The sequence below is a fragment of the Pezoporus occidentalis genome, unplaced genomic scaffold, assembly GCF_034315485.1.
Source record: "Pezoporus occidentalis ecotype Australia unplaced genomic scaffold, CSIRO_AGI_Poc_V1 ctg45, whole genome shotgun sequence".
NCBI classification, from domain to species: domain Eukaryota; kingdom Metazoa; phylum Chordata; class Aves; order Psittaciformes; family Psittacidae; genus Pezoporus; species Pezoporus occidentalis.
This window is the reverse complement of record NW_026915780.1, coordinates 6,572,291-6,594,833: the sequence shown is the minus strand read 5'-3', so window position 1 is coordinate 6,594,833 and position 22,543 is coordinate 6,572,291. Positions and strand designations below refer to the sequence as shown.

The 22,543-nt window shown below is 45.1% G+C and overlaps 2 protein-coding genes across 2 annotated transcripts; both read right to left on the bottom strand.

Moving 5' to 3' along the window:
• Positions 1-687: 687 nt before the first annotated feature.
• On the bottom strand, positions 688-14,604 carry SFXN4 (sideroflexin 4). Its single transcript, XM_062635305.1, has 14 exons — positions 14,464-14,604; positions 14,321-14,386; positions 11,537-11,611; positions 10,605-10,631; positions 10,462-10,516; positions 9,677-9,702; positions 8,207-8,257; positions 8,054-8,119; positions 7,870-7,938; positions 6,517-6,607; positions 4,868-4,983; positions 3,823-3,908; positions 2,597-2,711; positions 688-1,067 (listed from the first exon to the last, which is right to left on the bottom strand). The coding sequence occupies exons 1-14, from the start codon at positions 14,500-14,502 to the stop codon at positions 990-992; spliced, it is 960 nt and encodes a 319-aa protein (XP_062491289.1). The 5' UTR covers positions 14,503-14,604; the 3' UTR covers positions 688-989.
• Positions 14,605-16,573: 1,969 nt separating this feature from the next.
• PRDX3 (peroxiredoxin 3) lies at positions 16,574-22,339 on the bottom strand. Its single transcript, XM_062635303.1, has 7 exons — positions 22,241-22,339; positions 22,103-22,169; positions 21,828-21,969; positions 20,739-20,874; positions 18,479-18,582; positions 17,267-17,432; positions 16,574-16,767 (listed from the first exon to the last, which is right to left on the bottom strand). The coding sequence occupies exons 1-7, from the start codon at positions 22,274-22,276 to the stop codon at positions 16,714-16,716; spliced, it is 705 nt and encodes a 234-aa protein (XP_062491287.1). The 5' UTR covers positions 22,277-22,339; the 3' UTR covers positions 16,574-16,713.
• Positions 22,340-22,543: the final 204 nt, after the last annotated feature.

The window sequence follows — 22,543 nt, the reverse complement described above, 5'->3', positions numbered from 1 at the left end:
GAAGAAGTTTTTTACTAATCTAAATCTTCCACTCCCAGTGGCTTGCAGCCCCATGTGAAGCTGGATTATCCCCTTTACCAAGCTCATTACTTTTCACTTACCCATTTGGTGTTTCACCTGTTTTTACTCTGGTATAAAAACCTTCTGCAGCTCTTCACAGACAGCCCTGGTTGCCTGGCTAATTCTGATGATCACTGCACTGATCACTAGGATAATCCTTATGCCACATCTCAAAAGGCAGCTTTTCTCTTTAGATAAGCACCATCAACTTGCAAAGGTGGGATCCCTCATTGTCCACAACAAGGTCAGGAGGCCACAGGATTTCCCAGTGGCTTCAGTGTAAAAACAAGTTCTAAATGTCAAGAGGTTCAGGCCTCAAAACTCCTTCAAAGATGTTGAGAAAGACAAGAATCCCTTTGTAACCAAGTTTGACACCTATTTCCTGAAGAGTTCTTATTGAACAAATATTGTACTGCCATCAGGGTTGCTTTCTCTAGTACCACTTTAATGGCTACCTCACTCATGCCTCATCCTTGCAATGAGTGTTCCTAAATACAATGGAACCCACAGAGTAAGTATTCCAAGAACCAGCTCAACTTCACCCAAAGGACTACTGCTGCAACCACCTTTACCAGCTGTGTAAAGCAGCATGTCAATAGCTGCAGCCACATCAGCAGCCACACAACCTTTTGTATTCAATAATCCTTTAATTAAGAAATCAATCACAGGAGGAAGCATCCAGATGCCGTTTGTGACAAATACCGTGTAATGCTGCTTCCTGGTACCAGTTGTGTGTGTATCTCCCTGTGGGCTGGGCCTTGCAGTATCCTTTTGCAACGTCTGCCTCTTCATAGACCACAGCCCTGTACACCAAGTCTTGTATGTATGCCACCATAAATTCATGACACAGGCGCACAGGCCGGATGAATTTGTTCATACATTCAGAATTCACTTCCACCAGAGCACACTTTCCTATATTAAGCCAACCTCTAAATTCCCCTGTTGTAGAAGAACTCTGTTTCTTCTGTAGATGAGAGAATTTCTGGCTCAAGGTCTGCTCGCTTTATCTGCAAGGTACAGAGAAAGGGAATCAACACCATTCCTGGTAAGTATATGATAAACCCTTCATACTGCATTGAACTTTGCACAGATTGTAATAGTGTGTTCAGGAGCAAGACTGGATGGGATTTGGGGTTCCAAGAGGTTTTTGGTTTGGGGCTTTTTTTTCCTTCTAAGGAAGAAATATGCTTCATTTAAAATCAGCGGTACTCCTGAGATCTAAACACAGCATTACTGACATTATCTCCAGTCACTATAGAACCATTTAGGTTGGAAAAGACCTCAAAGATCATCAAGTCCAATTGTAAATATATTTGGGTGATGCGCCCAGGAGAATGAGTGCTGTGTGTTGGGCAACTGGGAAGTTCAAAGGGAACCAACCTCCAAAACTCGGTATATAGCTTCTAAAAAGCCCCCTCATTTCTTTTCAGTTTATCCTTGTCATAAGAGATTAAGAAATCTAAAACAAGATATTACAATGCCAGAAAGTTCAGGCAAATAAAAGAAACCACTGGAAACTGCAAGAGCCAGTCAGTGATTTTCTGAGCATACTCACACAGTGCTGGTAAGGGAGAGGAAATAAATGCAGAAAGGAATCCCAGGCTCCACTCCCACTTGGCCTTCTTCAAAGCACAAGGTTCAAGGGCTACATAGAATCCCAGACTGGTTTGTGTTGGAAGGGACCTTAAAGCTCATCCAGTTCCAACCCCTGCCACAGGCAGGGACACCTTCCACTAGAGCAGCTTGCTCCAAGCCCCTGTGTCCAACCTGGCCTTGAACACTGCCAGGGATGGGGCAGCCACAGCTTCTCTGGGCACCCTGTGCCAGCGCCTCAGCACCCTCACAGGGAAGAGCTTCTGCCTAAGAGCTCATCTCAGTCTCCCCTCGGGCAGGTTAAAGCCATTCCCCTTGGCCTGTCCCTACAGGCCCTTGTCCAAAGCCCCTCTTCAGGTTTCCTGTAGCCCCTTCAGGCACTGGAGCTGCTCTCAGGTCTCCCCTTCAGGAGCCTTCTCTTCTCCAGGCTGAACCAACCCAGCTCTCTCAGCCTGTCCATTTAATGCCTGCCAGGAAAGCTGCCCTTCCCCGAGAACAATTACACTTCACAGTTCAATAAGGCAGGTGAAGAGATGTCTGTCACATGTGAGGTGGTTTACCTCTGACAAGCTCATGCTGACTTTGCATCTACATCCTCCCTTTCTCCAGAAGGACTGAAAACAGTGCTGGAAGAGCCTTGGTTTCAATCTTTAAGACAGCTCTCCTGACCTTGCTTGCTTCAAAGTGCTGTGAAAACCTGATTTATGTTTACACTTTCAATGCAGATTTGTAGCACACAACACAATTTAGACCTAGAAAGCCTTGCAATCCTCTGCCTAGTGCATAGGCCTTCACAAGCAGCCTCTACTGCCCCTTTTTAAATGCACAACCACATTAACCTTATTGTTTGTTTTCTACATGGCCTCAAGACTGCTGGGTATAGTTCTGGAATGCCTGTTTAATGTAACAGTAATCCTAAATCAGTTCCTGTGACAGGACTTACCTCTCCACACGGCGGAAACATACTGAGCGAGACGGGCAGCATCCCTGTTAGTACTGATGTAATCACAAACATTCTCATTAAAGCCAAAGTACGTGGAGTCTTCACCATTTTCGCTCTGCCCAAGACATTGAGAAAGTAAATATGTCAGTTTAGGCTTGAAAAGTAACCTGACAGTGAGACAAAAAGCACTAGCTCTTATTTTAGTGGTTGAAATAGCACTGAAATGAGCAATAACCAAGGCTTAGAAACCCTAAGAATACTTCCTTACTTGATGTCCTGTGCTCTTATTCCTAACTCCTGTTCTTCCCCTTTGTTCTGTATTTAGCTGCAGCATTTGCCAAGTCTAGATTGTCAATACATGATTAAGAAAATAAGCAGCAGGATCAAAGTGACAAAAGAAGAGCTGCATTAGCACTTTAAAGCCTCTCAGTTCTGTGCCTAAGATTTTTCTTGCATTACTCTCTTTCCCCTTAGATTTAGCTCCTCTTGTTAAGTCCTACTTTGCCTTGTGCAAAAATTTATTACTCCACATCTATTCAAAGTTTTATCTTACATCAGTATTTATGTCTTCTGGTAACAGGAGTCCCTTGAGCTAAAGAAGGGGATAAGGAATTGATTTAGGCAATACCAAATGACACAACATTGATGATCCCTACTTGTGTTATGTACAGGATATAGATGATCCCTACCAAAAGCTCAGGGCAGGCTAAGAATTCTCTCACAAAGCATACAATGAATTCTTATAATACACAGTTTCTAAAGGTTGCAAGAGCAGGTTTTACAATACATGAATAAGTGTTTCCAAGCTGGGATCCAGTTTCTGTTGCAAGTTCAAGAGCCATATTTTCTCTGTAGCACTAACAGATCTAAGCTAAGTGCTGTGACCACCCTGTACACCAGACACTAGGATCCAAATCAAGTTAGGGAAGCTAGGTGCTGGAAAACAGCCTGCCAGGAGAGCACAGGCTTGTTTCCTGTAAGGGAGGAGAGAGGAAATCCTTATAGCTTTACACAGCCTCCTGCAAACCCTCACCACATGGATGTGGGCATAACCAGACTCACTTATCTAAATGAATCACAGTAGCTGAACAGAAACATCCCAGATCATCACTTGTACCAAGGCAATACTGCAAAGCCAAGAAAGAGTTGGCAAGTGGTAGCAGCCAGACTGAACACCAGCAGACACCCCAACCAGGCACCCCCAGCCCTTTGGCAGCCCCTCCTACCTTTCCACAAGGTACGTAACCATGGGTGGCAGGAAAAACGTTGTCCCAAACAAGACTGCTCGTGATATCGCTGTTTCTTTAACAGCCTTGAGGGAGAGAGGAGAAGAAATGATGTTAAAGCAGTGTGTGCAGCTTCAAATACTGCATGTTTATCTGAGCACTTCTTTGTCTAATGCGAAGTTTCAAGCAACAGGATAATGGGGAATTAGAACACTTCTTAGAGGAATTCTTTCTTACATGGAAACTAAACTCCTACAAGTGGCAAATAGTCCACTTGTGACTAAGAAATACCTTAAAGGGTAAGTGAAACTACTGATGTCGTATCAAGTTTTCCTATCATGATAGTAATTTTGCTGAGGGTTGCTCTTTTTAAGCTGTGCTGAACTTCTTCCAAATGGCTGTACCTTCTGGGCATCCTAACTAGTTCTCCCTCCAGCTCTCCATAAATCTTTATGCTCAAAGAGCTGCTTCCTCCCCTCTGGACAGCAGCATAGAAAAGGAGGGTCATTGACAGCACATAAAATGTGACTTCTAGTTCCTATGCCAGGCTCTACAGTGGACGCTGATGAGCAGAGCAAGGAGCAGATCCAGGGTAAGCAGCTGGAGCCCAAGGCTAAAATGCACCAGCACACTGTACATCAGGGCACTACCCTGTGGGAGGCACAGCCTTTAAATAACATTCCCACTGGAGAGGTGCATGCAATACATACAATACAGGGCTTTTCTCTGAGGTGTCCCATCAGAAGGTCCAGAAGTCTTGTCTCCTTCCAAGATGACAAGGGAAAGCAGCAATGCCTGTGCTAGGGTCTCTGGGGCTCAACTCTGACAATCAGTATATTGCTCAGGGGAGGCTGCTAGCCCTTGAAGACACAAGGGTTGTAGAACCTTGGTCCAGAAACCTAGCCCAAAGCCTACCCAAAGGCTCAGCACCTGACCTGGGGTTCTTCATGTCAATATATCCAACTCTGTCAGCCCTCAGCACCACATTCAGCTCTCAGCAGGAACCAAAAGGCACATCAGGAGAGGCCTCCACCCTGTCACCTACCTTCTCACCAGCCTTCTGCGACACTCCTACAACCTTGCCATTTCTGTCCATCACTTTAATTCCATTGTCAAATTCTGGGCTTCTCGTCACCACCACAGTAAATGCAGTCATCAAGCCTGCAGAGTTAGAGAGGATTTGGCTTTGAAAGATCCAGAACTACCTCAGTAGCAACATTCATAAGTACATGCATTTCACACTTCCAGTTCAGCAGTTCACAACTGAATAACCTGGCAGCTTAAGAGGCTGCCCCACAAAAAGCTGCTTGGGATCTTAATCTTTGTTTCAGGAGCTTGAGTTAGATTTTAAGGCCCCAATCCTAAAAGGTGCTTTATCATTACAGACTCGGAGCTTTCAATCACTGTCATCCAGTTCAAACCGTGAGTACTTTGTGGATGGATCTGTGTTGTCGAAAGGTTTTGTACTGGTCAGCACAGAAGAAAAGACCCAGAAGAGAACAGACTTTACTTAAAGGCTGCACGCCCGATTTGAAAGGGAGGGTGTCAGGGGAACACTGGCTCTAATATGTTCCATTATGGACTTGTGACAGACACCTGGGCAGAGAAGTGGCAATGCTTCAGCTGGATCTGAGATGAAAATGTTCCAGTCTCCTCCGGACCGAGCTTTACAAGGTGCCTGAAAAAACCCATCCCACCGTCAGTCACCGAAAACACAAACCTTGGCACTTACAAAGGTCGTATCTAATGGGAGTTAGTAATCTAGCTGGTTTCCTCCTTTCTCTTTTCTAGGCCTTGGTCAGCCTGGCAAACTGACCACGCTTGAAACAATAGATTTCTCTTTTTATTACTTTTGGGCAGCGCTGTTCAATAAACGCGTCAGTGTAACAGATGGCACTTTTCAAATGCTGCACTAATATTAGACAATTACCCTCAGGTTTCTCTCTGCATTTAAGGAAGTGGAAGCACACTTTAACACCTACTCCAAGGGAAACAAGTCAGAAAGCTCTAATGCAGATCCTCAGAACGATCTGGGGAGCCATCTCACTTAACTTGGAACAGAGGAGATGACGTGTTTTAATTTTACCAGCTTCCCCCTAGGAAAAGCCAAAAGTGTCTTCAATGACACTAGAAAACCAGTCGATGACATCAAACAGTGAAACTCGTCCTGGTGCAATTTCACCATGTCAGTAGAGAGTTTCAGTGCTACTACCTTGCAAGGTTAGTGATATTCTGTTGTAACAACTCTCTATGCTGTCAGCAGTTTCATAGCCAGCAGCATCTGAGTAAGGAACTATGGAGTGCACACCCAGAGCTATGTTGCACTCTGGTGTCACACATGTGCCACACAATGTCATATCTATCACAGTCCTGGCAGTCCTGATGGTTTCAAGTATGATGTGCAAACCAAAGAAAAATGCATCCCTGGAGAAACAGTTGCATGTCATGCATACACAAAGGCCAGGAGAGTGCTCTGCAGCTTTACAATTGAAAACCAGCAAGAATCAAGAAGTCAGTTCCACTGATCAGTGAGCATCAACTCTCACACAGAAAGGATGGTACCCAGCAAAGGCATTCACAGAAGGAGGCTAGGAAACAGTAAGACCACGCCTCTGCAAGATATCTCTACAGTGAGATGGGGTCAGGAAATGGCCCTCAGACCAGCTGCACGAGGCACAGTTCCTCTTTACTCACCAAGCAGAGGAGCAGGTAGGACTTTTTTGATGATTAGATGTGTTAATGGACTCTTCAGCGTGTAACGATTCATGAAGACGAGAGGAAGAGCCTAATGCATGGGGAGAAAACAGGGACCTTCTATTAAAGGAAATGTGCAGCATTTCAGTGTGTGCAGCAGGTTAGGAAAATAGATCTGTGACTTAGCACGTAGTTATCATCTATAAAAATAAATGCCTTGGTTTAACATCCCAGCAAAATGCAGATGTGCTCTGAAGGTGTTTGTAATCGCTCTTTTAGATAAGAATACAAAATATCATGATGAAAAAAAGCATTAAACATTATTATGTAGAGGACAGCAGCAGTGTGAATAATAAAGACGGAACACAATTACCTCTGACTAATATTCCCTGGGCACCCATCCAGCTGCCTTGCATCCCATACCACTCTCTCCCCCAAACAGGAAACCTGGTTTACTTGTGTATTTGTTACTGATTCCCTGTGGTTTCAGCCCGATTCTATATTCCCATAATACAGGAAAGTTTCCTTTAGGAATAAATAGCCAGTACACCAGCTAGTGCTCACAGTCTCCCTTGGAAAACAAAGGGGAAGAACTCCCACATTCACCCATGGGCATAGCTGCCTCCCCAGACCTCTGTAAGTCCTGAGCACTGCTGGCCAAACTGTTTTACCTGGTGGAAAGTGGCTGCAAGTCCCTCTAACAAAAGCAGGAATACTCATATTCTTCTGCCAGCAGGCTTATAAAAATCACTGTTTAGTGTGGAGAGTGAGAAAATGCATTGTAAGGGCAGATACACTTGCAATGAGTGTCATATGAGGACACCAGAGCTCATTCTGACATAGCAAACTCCAGAAACCAAATACCTATTCCAGCATAGCACAGGGCTAGCTCTGTAGCCCTCAGGAAGGCTAATTTACTTGCATTCCATTCAATGCAGTATTTTCATGCTTATGCTGTCTCTGATATATGAGCTCACTCTATCCAGTACAGATGCCTGCAGATTTAATCACTCGTTTAGGGACAGACAGATCACTTCCACCGTACCGCATAAAAACATCAACTCCAACCCAGTGGGTTACTCTGTGTTTGTAAACCTTGCCTATTTCCTCTCACTACCATTTCCTAAGCTTGCAGAATGAAAAGGACAGAAAAAGAAACATCAGAGGAAGACAAGCAAGGTATTGGCTGGCAGATGATCAGGAAAATTGTTATCCTGAACAGTTCTGGGGCAAGACACCAGAGTAGAGCATCAGAGCACAATGCTGAAGGATGATTTGGCAGTGTGATTATCTCAGTGCCTACTCCTTCTCTGGAGAGCTTATTAGGAAGGCAACCATCAAGCAAATACATACACCAATACACGCTGCATAGGAAACAGCTCCCAGGCTGAGGAAGATCTGCTTTTCTTGAATCGAGTACTCCTAAGGAGGACAGAAGAAACACATTCTGTAAGTCCATTTGTAAACCCCTTGTAAATCACATTCAAAATGGTCTTGTACAACTAAGATGATAGCAGAAATAAAGATCAATATATACTTCAGCCTTTGGGGTTCTATTTCCATTGAAGAGGGTGAATCCCGTGGTGTACATGTGAAACAAGAACTGCAGAAACAACAGATTACAAGAAAAAATGAATTTGGGATTGAGACAGGAAGAAAAGGATAAATGTAGACAGAAAGAGGCAATTACCTGATAAAAAAAGTTGTGCCTTGCTTGGTGCTGAAGAGATGAAGCAATAACCTAAGAGGGAAACCCCACAAGGAAAGTAGGTTTGGTGAGTCTAGGAGGTTTTGGTGAGCAGTAGTTGGCTAGAGCATGAAGACAATGGCTATGTTACTATCTGAGGCAGTGTCAAAGGCTTCAGTCAGTACCAAAAACCATTTGCCTTAACTCCAGGGTAACACACTTTTTTGCTACAGATATGAAATATTCACTTTTTCTATCCAATATAAACCACAGAAACACAGTGATTAAAACACTACATGCAAGAATATTTGAGCAAGATGCTTTCTTACCCCAAATAACAAATACATTTGTACCTGCGAAGCTTAAATAGATGCAAATATAATAACTAAGGTAATAAAAATGTAATTAAGGAAGTGAATGAGAAAGGGTCAGATTGTTTTGACTAGTGGGGATATAAATACTAAATCTTACTGATCTAAGATCAAAGATTTTAGGAGTTACTTCCCAATTCCTTCTCAAATTCAGACTGTGAATAAGAACTTCAGCTTTAATAAAGCCTTTCTTGAAGCCTGACCGACCATGCTCAAAGTGTGGAGCACTCTCAAAGGGCAGAGTCAATCAAGATAAGGCAAATACTGAATAAGAGGAGGGCAGGGAATGTCCAAAGCCTTGAAGAGGACAGCAATTCATTTAATATTAGTGAATGTATTACCTTTATTATTAATACCAACACTGAATCTAACCACATCTATGAAAGAGCATTAAGCTGTAAATACCAAAAAGAAGTACTTCTGTTAATCTTGCTACTGTTCTTAAGGAATTTAACAGCCATTGAGAGTTTCATAATACTTTCTAGCAGTGCCATGTAAATCCATGCTGTAATCTGTGTATGGAATGACATCCCAGTATGTATACTCATAGGCCAAACCCAAACATATCTGAACAACTAAACATGCATATAATTACAGCTACAACTACTCTATGATGATGAAACAAAATGGTGCAAGTTTTGAGCACTGCAATAGGAGTTTATTCCTACATCTGTAACTTCTTGACAACACCATTTCTTCCTTGCAAACGCACAATTTACATAAGAAAAATATCCATATTTTGGGTATGAAACACAAAACACAAGGCTCCGACTCCTTCCTACTGCAGTTCAGTAGGAGGTTAAACAGACCAACATCAGGCCGTGCTCTCAATGCTGAGTGAATTTCAGCTTGCATCAGAAGCAACCTTCATTCAAGAACAACCTCTTTGCATGCTGCTGAAAGAAAGTATCTAACAGGTTTGGACTTCCAATGAGATTCCTTAAGGGCTTGATTTCTAGGTTACTCAGCACTTCCCATAAAACAGATGTTTTAAAAAGCTTGTGCTGAACATACAAGAAGCCTTCTATTCCCTCCCTATAAACCTTGGCTTTGGAAAAATATAAGCCATGCGGTACCACTAGCATCTTTCATGATTACTCACCAATGGAAGAGATACAGGCAGGAAGGCTAAAAAGAAAGAAACCTTTATTTCAGTAAAAATAACTGCTGTGTGTGTCTTGAGTTGAAAATTCCCCTAACTTCCCCCTTCTACTTTCAGCTCTAAGTAAAACACTGCCCACAAAAAAAACACACCATCACCACAGATGTCAATTCTAACCCTTGTCTCTCATTCCACATCCCAGAAATCAGAATACCTGGTCACAGCTTGTAGCCAAAAGGAGCCCTTGTGAGCTCCACTCAACAGTATAACTGAGTGTTGAACAGAAATCAACTCTCTGTTCAAAAAGAGATAGGTGGCAACAAAAGCTGCCACAGCTATGAGTGGTTATACAAGATAATGAGTAAATAGCCTCACTATGGTTATATCTGATTAGGAACCTGTGCTGTCTTGGCCTCACCCAAGCAGACTTTGTCTGTCACCACAGCAAGTAAATTCATACAATAGCCACATCCACCAAAGGAAAACTTAGCTTATGGTAGACTGCTTTATATGGGGAGGGATTTGGGAACTCATTATGCAGTGAGATCAGAGACTGGTCAGACTAATTCCATCTAGATGAGCAGATAAACTACAGGGAAAAAATTCCTCAAGGGGATTGTAGGAATAATAAATCTTCAACAACTATGACAATGCAACTAACAGAAGAGTCTACTTGCTTTTGTATATGGAGAATACCATTGCAGTATCACAGCATCTATTCACTATGAGCTAGTCCCCTGTGATGATTCACTCACATACACAAAGCTTCTCTTAAGGGAACTTACCTGGAGGTCTAAACAAAACAGGAATTATATCATCTGTATCAGGATGCACACTGGACTTAAATAAGAAAAGGAATATTAGACCACTGTTGCCATATGTGAATGAGAAAGAAAAAAAACCCAGTGTAAGTATTTTGTGAACTTACCAGGCTTAGCAGGAAGGCTTGTTTTGTCTAAACAATTTGAAAATGAGGTTAGTAACCAAGCTTTGGAAGAGACTGGGTAAAATCTTCTGTGCACATTTATTATACTCTCCTTTTTTTCCCCAATAACTCACTTTAATATAGTGCTATATATGTATACACCCCTGTAATTACTTTTGTCCCTAACAACATACTCTTCAACACACTCCTTGTTGAATATAACTTACATCCTATGTGCTGTGTGACAGCACCAAAGCACACACTATGGCAGAACAGAAAGTTAGTTTTAAACCAGAAAACAACAGTTTACTTATGGCTAAAAGCCCAAACACTTATGTTAAGACTTTAGCTTTTCTGGAATCACAGAAGTTTCTATTTCTCCTTTCAGGCTTTGACACACAAGGTACAAATGCCACACTGAGTCAAAAGAAAAACTCCTCCTAATGAAGCAAGGGTTCAGCACTACTTCCCAGTAACTGAATAGATTTCCCACCCAAGTACTGCTACTGCTCATTTTGTGAGATGTGCCACTAAACCAACCTGCCCTCTGTATGGTGTTACAACATCTAAGATTTAAATGAGCTTATTAAGCTCTTTGCATATTTATCATCTACCTGTATCACCCCAAGTGAGGACAGACAAGCTTAGAGCAATGATTCCTACAGGGATCCGAGAGCATCTCTTAGCTATATGATATACAACCTAGCATTCTTCAGGATGATAATACTGCGATTTGGCATTAAAGTCAGTAGTAATCCAAAGGAATTCCTGCTAGATTGATAGATTTGAAAAACATCTGTATCAGTGAGTTTTTCTTGTGCTACCACTTGTATCAGAATCTCAGTATTCTGTCTGTTACATTTTATATTAGTATCAACTGCTTCAGCCATGAAGAAAAGATACCTCTATTTCCTATGCACTGCACTCCAAAATACCTGAGCATTCTGTATGGGTTCATTTAGGGTCTTCCCAGTGCTTTGTATGGATAACCTGGTTCTTCTTATTTCGTCCTGTATTTGAGAAAAAACAAAACAAACAGATAAAATAACCTAGATTTCAATATTCTGGAGTGCAACAGATCCGTTACAAGACATTCTAACTACGAACCTAGCGTGTCAAGCTAATAAAGCACCTGTCCCTCACCAGAGTAGTACAAGCAAGAACACACCTAGGCACACAACCAGCTCACAATCAGAGAAACCTTTAGGTTATTCAGACTCCCTTGGTTCCTTTCTGTATCAATCCCTCAACCTGCTACACAAATGCACTGGAAATGGAAGTATATGAAAAACCTCACTGAAATCAAGAGTTAATCATCTTGTACTCAAAGTTACCCATGTGTGCTGGCAAACATAAAGATTTGCTGCCAAAGCAACCATCCAATATCACCACAGGCACTGATGGCTGTTTTAAAACTGAATTCCAAACCAGACTTTTAAAAGCGACCGGAAACAAGTCGCAACATCACAAGATGCTCCTGCATGTTCACAAACGTGTGATCAAGTTTTGGACCATACACTCTTCCTTTAAACTTGGCTTAAGCTTTTGATTATGGAAAACAGGTACACTTCAACTGTAAACTCATGTAGTTATCCACAGTCTACATAAAACTCTGCTCCTCTTGGGAGAATTGATGAGATGGTTTGCCTTTTTCTCAACAGGCACATCTCTATTTGCAAGAGTGTATTTTAATTCCAGGAGGTGGGAACTAATCCCAGATCTCCAAATCCTGAATGTACTATGAAATTTTATTGTTGACATTTACATATATATACATATAATGTACATTTACTAAATTATGTGATTTGTACATGTAAATATATATAGGGCTATGCATTCATACCATATATAACTATAGAGATAGATGAATAGATAGACACAATACACTTAACTCTGCAAGTGACAAGGAAATACCCCATGTGCACACATTTTGACAGTGTTCTACGGCTTTAATTGAGTTTTCCCTTAAATAAGAATAATAAAAAAATCAATCTACATTAAAAGGACATGGAGCTGTTGGAGCAAGTCCAGAGGAGGCCACGAGGATGATCAGGGACTGGAGCACCTCCCGTATGAAGACAGGCTGAGAAAGTTGGGGCTGTTCAGCCTGGAGAAGAGAAGGCTGCGTGGAGACCTCAGAGCAGCCTTCCAGTATCTGAAGGGGGCCTATAGGGATGCTGGGGATGGACTCTTCATTAGGGACTGTAGTGATAGGACAAGGGGTAACGGGTTAAAACTTAAACAGGGGAAGTTTAGATTGGATATAAGGAAGAAGTTCTTTAAGGGTGGTGAGGCACTGGAATGGGTTGCCCAGGGAAGTTGTGAATGCTCCATCCATGGTGGTGTTCAAGGCCAGGTTCAACAGAGCCTTGGGTGAGATGGTTTAGTGTGAAGTGTCCCTGCCCATGGCAGGGGGGTTGGAACTGGATGATCTTAAGGTCCTTTCCAACCCAAACTATTCTATGATTCTATGATTCTATACTGACTAACCAGCCAACTCTCATACAATGTGCTTTTTCCTCTGTCACCCCTGACAAAACTATACAGAAGTGGATGGATAGAAACACACATCTTCCCCACAATTCTCTTGTCAGAACAGTTCCTGAAATTTGGAAGCTACACATTATGGCCACCAATGTATCACACTTTCAAAACTTAGTGTTGAAATTGCAATAATCATTCTCTGGTATAAAAAGGGCCTAGTCAGCACTTGTGCTCCCTCTCAGGGAAGGATTCATTTCAGTACAGCCACTTGGAAGAGAATCAAAGATCTTCATGAGCTTCAGACTAAGCCACACCACGAGGATGGCTGTGTGGATTAGGCAGCAGAGATTTGGGGTGTCTGGGGTGCAGCTCAGCAAACCTGTCCTCTCCAAACCTGTGACAGCTCCACATCACACTCCTCCTGCAAGTGTCTGTATTCAGAAAGAGCATGTCCAGCTGCTTGTTCCACAGCTCTTGTCTTTGGGGGTGTCCTGGTTCTTAATTGGTTCTTAAATCTAATTCAAGTGCTGGCACAGCAGCCATGGTCTAAGCAGGGCTGCTGAAGCGGTGTGTCTAGAAATGCCCTTTGTTTTATTTAATTATACAGAGAAATGCACACAGCTGTAATTCTATTTATTAACATAAAGACACTGACTGGTTTGTGTTGGAAGGGACCTTAAAGTTCATCCAGTTCCAACCCCTGCCACGGGCAGGGACACCTTCCACTAGAGCAGCTTGCTCCAAGCCCCTGTGTCCAACCTGGCCTTGAACACTGCCAGGGATGGGGCAGCCACAGCTTCTCTGGGCACCCTGTGCCAGCGCCTCAGCACCCTCACAGGGAAGAGCTTCTGCCTAAGAGCTCATCTCAGTCTCCCCTCTGGCAGGTTAAAGCCATTCCCCTTGGCCTGTCCCTACATCCCTTGTCCCAAGCCCCTCTCCAGCTTTCCTGCAGCCCCTTTAGGCACTGGAGCTGCTCTCAGGTCTCCCCTTCAGGAGCCTTCTCTTCTCCAGGCACAGGTACAAGTACCACTAACACAGCTTTTACTTTTGCCTTCACAAGCGGAAACCCACATGCATGGATCTGACTTGGGCTACATGCTCACCCAGCTAAATCTACTCATGGAACCTGCAGGACCTGGCACAGACTTGGGTACCGTAAGTTAAAACACAGATTACATCTATTATATCTATATCTATGCATTTCCTATTTCCTCAGAGGCCTTGCAACTACTCACGGAGGACTTGAACAGCAGCAGGGGATCCAACACGTCCGTCCATAGCAGAAGCCTCTGTAAAAAAGACTGTGGGACACACGTTGCGGTCAGACCGGGGCTTGTCCCCGGGCCGGGCCGCCCCGGCTGCCCCCGCCGCCGCCGACCTGCCCCTCCGCCCGCCAGAACCGCAGGTTGGCGTCCATGGAGCCGCGGCACCGGAACGGCGCTGCCGGGGAGCGGTCCGCCTGCCGCACGCTCCGCCCGGGCACGGAGCCGCAGCGCTGCGGTCCTCCCGCCGCGGGTAGACCTGGTGTCCGGGCCGCCTTCCCGCCCTGAGGTGTGAGGCGGATCCCGGCTGGGGCCGTGGCCTTGCAGCCCCGGGGAGCGGGATCGCGGTTGGGAAAGGTCCGATCGGCTTTTCCCCTTCCAGCAGTGTCCGCCTGCGCCAGCCGGGAGGGCAGAGAAACCCCCGCCGCGTTCGCAGTGACCGCGGTAAGAGACAGGCACAGCCAGGTACAAGCGCAGTGTGGCATTGACCTGCGGTTGTAGCTTGTTTCACAGGCGCTAACAGCTGCCCCAACACCGCTAGGATGTAGTTTTGCATTGGTGAGCTGTGCAGGGGTTAACTTCATGTATTCTAGGTCCAGTTCAGGTTTACTGGGAGAAGGGCACAGCTAGCAGTGGGTTTGAACAAAACGGAGCTAAAATACCAGGACTGAAAAGATTGCAAGTACTGAAACACACAGCGTCACTGGGCACCATGTCAGGCGTTTTTATATCCTTGAACTTACATTGCAGTGTTGGTACCTGTTACAAAGCTTACTTTATAACACAAGCTTATGCTTCTGTTTTACCTAAGTCCTTTCCTCTGATCATAAGGGCAAATGGAAAACACAAACCCATTCAGTGTTGTGTTGATTTCATAGAATCCCAGACTGTTTCAGGTTGGAAGTGACCTTAAAGCCCATCCAATTCCAACCCCTGCCACGGGCAGGGACACCTTCCACTAGAGCAGCTTGCTCCAAGCCCCTGTGTCCAACCTGGCCTTGAACACTGCCAGGGATGGGGCAGCCACAGCTTCTCTGGGCACCCTGTGCCAGCGCCTCAGCACCCTCACAGGGAAGAGCTTCTGCATAAGAACTCATCTCAGTCTCCCCTCTGGCAGGTTAAAGCCATTCCCCTTGGCCTGTCCCTACAGGCCCTTGTCCCAAGCCTCTCTCCAGCTTTCCTGCAGCCCCTTTAGGCACTGGAGCTGCTCTCAGGTCTCCCCTTCAGGAGCCTTCTCTTCTCCAAGCTGCCCCAGCCCAGCTCTCTCAGCCTGGCTCCAGAGCAGAGCTGCTCCAGCCCTCGCAGCATCTCCATGGCCTCCTCTGGCCTCACTCCAAAAGCTCCACGTCCCTCTTGTGCTGTTGCCCCAGAGCTGGATCAGGACAGCAGGGGGTTACCCCCTAGAGCACAGCAGAGGGGCAGGATCCCCTCCCTCAACTGCTGCTCATGCTCCTTTTGATGCATCCCTCCAGCAGGACACCTGCTACTCCCTAAGGGTACACACACAAAGGCAGCTGCAGTTGTTTACCACTTGCTGCAAAGGTGCAGAAGATCCAAGCTCTTCAAAACACAAATAGGAATCTAGGAAAAAAGTGAAAGAAAAGCAAAGCAACACACCTGCTGTTTGTCAACAGTAAGATTTATTATTATTTCTAGAGATCTACTGCTTTCAATTTTATTGCTTACAACAGACTCAAGCAAGCAATGCTTTAAATGACAGACTTGTTGTTAAGCTCCAGTAAGTACACTATTGGGGTTCAAGTTTTTACCATCTCCCACGCAGAATCAGAGTTCTTCATGCTTGTTAATCCTCCTCTGTAGCTGCCCTGCATCTTTGACTACATGCAGGAGTAAAATGGCATTTATTTACATTCATTTCAAGTTATAGTGCATTTACACAGTTTTGTTACATTCATCTCTTCCCCTGCAAAATTCATTAAACACATACCACGTACCAGTATTTTATTTTCTGTATTGTCCCCATTGTTTTAAACTCTTGTTACAGAATTTAGCTTTTCCTGTTGTAAAGGAAAACATGGGACACTTACTGGTCCAAAACCAGGTAAAGAAAGAGGGAAAACCCAGTGAAAGACAACTGTACGTTGTGTACTTGTATTCAGGACAAAGACCATGTCACAGAAACCCATGAAACTGAAGCTGCAAAAAGGGAAAAGGGGGAAAGCCTCAGTTTTGACCCTTCTTTTTAAAGCAAGACAAGGAAGCCAGTAACTATTTCAGCATTTAATTTCTTCTTCAACATGAGAAAATGACAACTTTGATTTTATTATTATCAATGATAATCACAGCTGCTTTCCTAATGTCTTCTGTTTATGGTAACCAAGAGTTTTGTCCACATATCTGGGTATTTATTTATGCACTTTCTCAAAATATTCTTTGGAAGCTTCTGGGGTTGGTTTGATCTGTCAAGAAAAGAAAGTTTAGTTATTACACACTATAAATAAGGGAATTTACCAGATTTGACATTTTATCCAAGAAAGTCCATGCAGAGTTAGTAAAGATGTTATTTCCATTTCTGCATTTGAAAGATGGAAGTCCAAATGATGTACAAGCTCCTACTTGCAAGTTTTAAGTATGTAACACATTTTTCTGCCAAATATGAAGCAGGGCATTAAATAAGTAAAAAACCTGAACACAACTGGTGGTAACTCCAAGTCAAATTTAGAGTTTTAAATATAATTTGTGTCTTGTAAAAGAAGAATCGGTGACTTTCTTCACAGAAGTCACACATTTTGTATCATACAAATAGACTGAACTGGGACAACTGATAACAGCCTCAGATTTAGACAACAGGCACAGCCTGAGTCCAGCACCTCACGTTACAGTGGTTCTCAGCCCTTCAGACATGCCAAAATAAACCAGTGGCTATATTTAGACAAGTGGTATTTAGCAGACACTTACTGTAGGGGAGTCTGGAGTCCAGTTTGCTGGGCAAACCTCTCCATGTGTTTCCACAAACTGGAATGCTTTCACCAAGCGGAGAGTCTCTTCCACACTACGGCCAACAGGGAGATCGTTGATACTCAGATGCTTGACAATCCCATTTGGATCAATGATGAAAAGACCTCTGTAATTGAGCAAGGAGTTACGGAATGTGAATCACATTCCAAGACCAAACAAGAAATCAGACTATTTCAGCAGGGTAATCATTCTTATGTGCACATATCAGAGGTAGGAGTAGCAATACCAAGTCTGACTTAGTGTTTGTTAGTGATCAAAAGGCAAGAACCAATCAACTGGGATGGTATGGTGAGATTACATATGAGAAAGTATGCATAAAGACTATTAAATCCAGACAGATGCATAACAGAGGTGGAACTTTTCATTCCACCTATATGTCAAAGTTGATAGCTGACATCCTGACATCCTTCCCATGTCTTTTTGGTATGAGAATCTGAAGGTACTGAGTGAAGAGCTGCTTACACATGAAGTGACTACATTAAATCCTACTGCATATAAACGTTTGTGAAAACCAAAACCCAGTCTTACCATACTAATTAATTTGTCCACAAACAAGTATCAGAAGTTCCTCATCCACAGAGATCAGGAACTGAAGGTCTCCAGAACACTCCCACCCAATTCATTGTTTCTCAGGGACCACTATTTGCTTTTAATAGTACAGCCATGGTGGAATTAAAATAAAATTGGCATTTTCTCCTCTACATAATCATGGGATTGACTGTAGGGGCCTCTGGGACACCTGCTTTAGAACTTACACAGAAGTTAAGGCAATTTCTTCTCCCTTCAGAAGAAACCAAGAACAAGGAAGAAGGGAAAGACCTAAACTGTGAAAACATGTATTAAAATCATAAATGCTCTTCTGTGCTACTCGTGTTTTCCTCAGTGACATGGAGTTCTCCCCCTTGCTCACAGCAGAGCAGCTGCTTTCCCCTACAAGCATTCTGAGAGGCCTGGAACCATCCTCAACTCAATGGCCATAATAGCCATGTGCCCTTTGCCTGGGGTGGGATCCAGCAGAAGTTCTGCTGGAAAAGTAACATTCCTCAGTCCTTGTGGTGGACTGCTTGATCCTCGTGCAGTTTCCCTGCAGGAGGAGACACCATGGCTGATGGTCGTTGAGGCTGGGTAGAGTTATAAGCAGTCACACCTTACCTCAGTGCTATGCCAGGTGCTTCCAGCAGCACACCATAATCCCGGGAGATTTGTTTTGAGAGGTCTGACAGAACTGGAATATTCATTTTGCCCAAACCACCACTCTAGAGAACAGAAGAAGATTTCATTTGGTTGTAAAACACTTCTTAGGATTATCCTTCACCAGTTGCTAGATTCAGTGCTCTTGAGGATATACAACAAAATCCATCCATGACATTAGCTCCATGGAAGGAAACACAAGACGGGGTGGGGTTGTTGGCTGGTTGGTTTTGACTTGTTTTGTTGTTTTTAAGTAGACAGGAATATTTGGTTTCTTTGGAACATGAAAACTTCTTTTGCACTGAGCATTTTGGAACTGCTCATTTCAGTGACTTCCTATGTCAAGTGCACTTTCCAGAAGGATTTCCCTTGTGCCCTACTTAGGAGCTTTGAATACAAACATGTCTACTGCATATTGAAGTGCTCAAAGCTAGACAAGATGAGCATGGCGGTGAGAAGGGAAAACAAATCTGCATCCTATGAACAGAGAAAGCTCAAAGCTTCCAACAGCCACATTAGGGATGTCAGAGTTCTGCTGCTCTCTATTCAGCGCACATACTATTTTTACCCGCCCCAAATCAATTTAAGTACTCTTTGGAGAGTCTACCAAGACTATTTTCAGTTTTGCAACTGGAACTGCAAGAGAGATAAGCTCTGTATCCTTGAAACAAGCCAGGAATTTGTTTGCTTTTCTACTCCTGACATCATCAGTGATTCATTGTGTAACCGCAGTCACTCAGACCCTCATCCTGCAAAGCCTTGTCTGCAACAGAGTTCTCATATACAGAGCTTTGCACACAGGTATCTGCTGAAGAAACCAAGGCCTTGGCTTCTCCGGGTGTCAGTTTCCTGCCTGTGCCATCATGGAATTCTTCTGCTCTTTGCAGGGTGTTTTGCATGGAGCACTGCCTGACTGAACGGCTTTTGCATGAGACAGTGAAGTCAGCCCATGGTCACATTTTAGAGCTTTGAACAAAGCATGCAGCAAATCGAATGCTCTTGCTACCAGATTAAATACAGCAAACTCTCCTCACTCCCCTGGTGAGGCAACAGCAGAGGTGTGCACCTGAAGGCAGCCCAGTCTGCAAGCAGTACGACAGACCACTGTCCACACAGGCAACACCACAGGCACTTCTGCACCTTCCCGTGATACTGATTTTCCACAGCTGACCAAATTTCTGAGATGCTCTGTGTGACCAAAGCCACACATTTTTATGTAAGTCTGAAATAGGCTCCTCTCCAGTAAAAGGCCATCCCTTGTCACCTTCCTTCCCCAAAGAAAGCTGAGGGCCTCAGTACTACAAAGTGGAACCACTTCAGCAAGTGAGAGTTAATAATATAAGGCTAAGAGAGCTGGGCTGGTTCAGCCTGAAGAAGAGAGGACTTCTTAGGGGGAGACCTCACACCAGCTTCCAGCGCGTAAAGGGGCTACAAGAAACCTGGAGAGGGGCTTTGGACAAGGGCCTGTAGGGACAGGCCAAGGGGAATGGCTTTAACCTGTCAGAAGGGAGACTGAGGTGAGCTCTTAGGCAGAAGCTCTTCCCTGTGAGGGTGCTGAGGCGCTGGCACAGGGTGCTCAGAGAAGCTGTGGCTGCCCCATCCCTGGCAGTGTTCAAGGACATGTTGGATGGGGCTTGGAGCAAGCTGCTCTAGTGGAAGGTGTCCCTGCCCATGGCAGGGGGGTTAGAACCAGATAATCTTTAAGATCCATTCCAACCCAAACCACACTAGGATTCCATGACAAGTGCTCCAATAAACTGGTTGTTCTGCTTCCAGTCTGAAGCCACCATTGTTAAGCATTGGTTAATAATGACTAACAGCTCTTTTACTACATTGTACTACATTTACTGCAGACTAACACTGCAGAAAGTTCACTTCCTGCAATGGCACATACAGACCATCAGCTGGAACAAGCAGCTTGGGACAGTGCCATGTATATTATTTTGTCTTCCGAAATAAACATAGAAGGATATGGTGCAACCTACAAAACTATCAAGAGAGCAAACCAGATACCTTCCCTCCCCAAACTATTACGGAAAAGAGCAAGAAAACAAACGTTGAGGATAGAATTATCAAATGTAGAAGTTAACCACATATCACTTTAAGCAGTGTACTGAAATCGGTGTTAGCACAGTATTTTAGTCCACTCTTCTTCTCAGGAGCTCTTGTGAAAAGACAACAAAGCAACAGAGAAAGACCCAAGCGGCTGCTCATTTCATACCTTTCGTGGTGTATTTATCCAGGCCAGATGACAAAAATGGGAATCCACAGACACTGCCACTACTTCGCAGTTCACATCACGAAACTCCTTTGCTTTGTCGCTGAAAGCCACAATTTCTGTGGGGCAGACAAAGGTGCTGGGTGGGAAGAGAGAACAAGCTGTAATGATTCTGCAGTCTTCAGTGTTTTAGTAAAGGACTCTCAGGTCTGTTTCTAGTAGGCACTAATGCAGCAGAGCATTTCCTTCAGCATGGTAATTTTAACCGTGTTTCCTCTTCAGGATTCGTTTCAGTCTCAAAGCCGCAGCCACAGTGCTCCCACACCATTTGTCAGCTCTCGGTTCTAGACAGGCTTTTTGCAGAGATAGAGGAACTGTTTTTTACTAGATACCCTCTAGACAGAGAGGTTTTGGGAACTATAGCAGAAAGCACTGCAGGTTAAATCCTCCTCCATGTGCCCATATACATTAGGATACAACTCAAGTCTTGTGGACATGCTCAACCCCATCTGTTCACCTTTTGCTCTGGAGCTGTCTAGCTGCAGTTCTGCTGGCCCCACTGCTTAAAAATCGTATCAGAGAATCCCAGTGTGGTTTGTGTTGGAAGGGGCCTTAAAGCTCACCCAGTCCCAATCCCCTGCCACGGGCAGGGACACCTTCCACTACAGCACATTGCTCCCAGCCCCTGTGTCCAACCTGGCCTTGAACACTGCCAGGGATGGGGCAGCCACATTATTATGTATTTCTTATTAGGAAATAAACCATTTATTTGGTACATTTCAATGAAGGCAACCCTGGGATGCAGGGCAATGCCCTCACTAAGAGAAGCCACACTTGTAAGGCCATATCTACCTTCCAAAGCAGTCTTGGCAGCGGTAGGATGCTCTACACCCACCCCATCCATTGCTTTAACACACAGTGGCTGTGTGCCCCCACATCTTATCACTCACACTGTAGAAACACGCGTATCTGCCCTGCAAGATTCACCCAACCACCACCAAACCAGCCACTTCACAGCATCGCTACACAGCGCTTCTCATGACCTTCAGCAGGGCAGCAGGCCCGTGTGGAAGGAATAAAACCCGCACTCACAAGTCCAGCGGGTAGAAGAAGAGAACCAGGTATTTCCCTTTGAAATCATCCAGGCTCAGCTCCTTGAACTCTCCGTTAACAACCGCCGTTCCCTTGAAGAACGGGGCGTGCTGTGTAACCGCTGGAGCTAACCGAGACGAGCCTGCGGGCGAGAAAACACCGATGCGGGCCAGGGAAAGGGACCAGGGCCAAGGCCGAGCCGGGGCTCCCCCTCCGGCCGCCGCCGCGGCCCAAGGCGAGCCCCGCGGCGTCCCCGCCGCCCTCCCCGCACTTACCGAGGCTGAAGTGGCGGCGGGCGCAGGGCAGGGGCCGCGCCGTCAGCGTCCTCCCGGCGGCGGGGACCTGCGGGGGGGACAGGGAGGGTCAGAGCCGGCGGGGCTGGGGCGGCCGCGGAGGGGCGGCCGGGCACTCACCGCGGTCCGCAGCAGCCTCCCCAGCGCGGCGGCCATGTTGAGCGAGGCGGCGGCGGGAGGAGCGCGGCCTGAGGGCGCGGGAAGCGGCGGGGCGGGGCGGAGAGGAGAGGAGAGGCCGCGGGGTACGAGAGGAGCCTGCCCGGGGTGAGCCTGTCGGCCGTAGGGACGGTGGGAGCCTGTCCTAGCGCCCAATGCGGGTGAGGTGGGAGCTGCCGTTGGTGGGTGTTGGTACAGACCGGAACGGGGCGAGCAGCGTGGTGCGGACTGTTCAAACGGCGTTGGTAAAGTGATCCCAGACTGGTT